The sequence below is a fragment of the Lottia gigantea genome, assembly GCF_000327385.1.
Source record: "Lottia gigantea unplaced genomic scaffold LOTGIsca_104, whole genome shotgun sequence".
Lineage (NCBI taxonomy): Eukaryota > Metazoa > Mollusca > Gastropoda > Lottiidae > Lottia > Lottia gigantea.
In genome coordinates, this window is record NW_008706849.1 from 1 (window position 1) to 1,224 (window position 1,224).

The window sequence follows — 1,224 nt, forward strand, 5'->3', positions numbered from 1 at the left end:
AAAAACAGAGCATTCTAATGTTAATCAAACAGTTCTGGTGTTGGGCCTTAAAACGGTTGATATTCTAGTTGAAACCTTCAGAATAAGTGGAAGTCATATTCCTCTATAATACAATTTTTCGTTTATTTTGCAAACAATACATAGCAAATATAACATGTTAAATAACATTTCAAATAATTCGTGGAATCTAAATTGTTAAATTTTCAGATAAGGTAAAGGATCCATTTCTCTATGTTTTGGTTTGTTGTTTTCATCAATTCGAGCACCTAACATTTCCAACTATCTTAACAAATTGTACTAAAATCAGATACAATTGAAATTTGTCATATTATTGTTGGTTACAAAATGGAGTATTTTGTGACTACTTTAAGACGTTACCAGAAGTTTAAATGGATTGCAAGGAACGACAACTCTGTATGAGAGACTGGTCCGATAAAGGGACTCACTCCACTAATTCATTTGCCATCTCTTCGCATGTTAAAACACGAAATTCAGCCTTCTACAACTTTTTCCAGAAATCTCCTTGAAAGCTTTCCAATATGTCTAGTCGAATGAAAGCCTGATCAATCCTTAATGTCTCCTAAAAAAAATTCAATATATCATGACCATGAAAAATCTAGACCAAAAATTACTCAAAAATAGGAATGCAAAAAACCCTAAAAGGGAAAGAAGATTTCTAAACATTCGTATACATAAATGTTTTAGCGGAGTGAGTCCTATATGTTCTGGTGTATATAAGTCCTGTAGTTTCAGAAAGATTTGATAAGCCAATTGGTATTTGTAACATCACAGCTCAGTCAAGTTTTTCTAGAATTACAGGAATAGAATAGACGCTCTTCCTTTTAAAAACCAATTTAAACCTATATTGGACAAACAAGGTTGGCTACACTGCTTTCGTCATTGAATATCAAGCTCGTGAAAAAAACAAGTCTACCTGCCTCTGTTTGTTGATAATCCACGTCATTCGGCAATTCTCGCCAGTTTCCATAAAGCGCATGCGTAACTTTCACGGAAGGTCGTTTATGTAAAAGAATTCATAAAACAATGAAACAAAAATGAAAAAATGAAAAAAATAAAATTAAATCATAATTTTATAAACAAAAATATTTATAGAAAATAGTAAACAAAAATATTCATAGAAAATAGTAAACAAAAAATATTTATAGAAAATAGTAAACAAAAAATATTTATAGAAAATAGTAAACAAAAATATTTATAGAAAAT

At 29.9% G+C, this 1,224-nt stretch overlaps 1 protein-coding gene across 1 annotated transcript in view; it reads right to left on the reverse strand.

The window, feature by feature from the left end:
- Positions 1–499: 499 nt before the first annotated feature.
- Positions 500–1,224, reverse strand: part of LOTGIDRAFT_170777 (hypothetical protein) — a gene marked incomplete at both ends in the record, with an annotated part of 25,569 nt that continues 24,844 nt past the window's right edge. The window contains one exon of the mRNA XM_009046624.1: positions 500–580. Coding sequence (XP_009044872.1) covers positions 500–580 — 81 coding nt within the window. The remainder of the gene's footprint in view (positions 581–1,224) is intronic.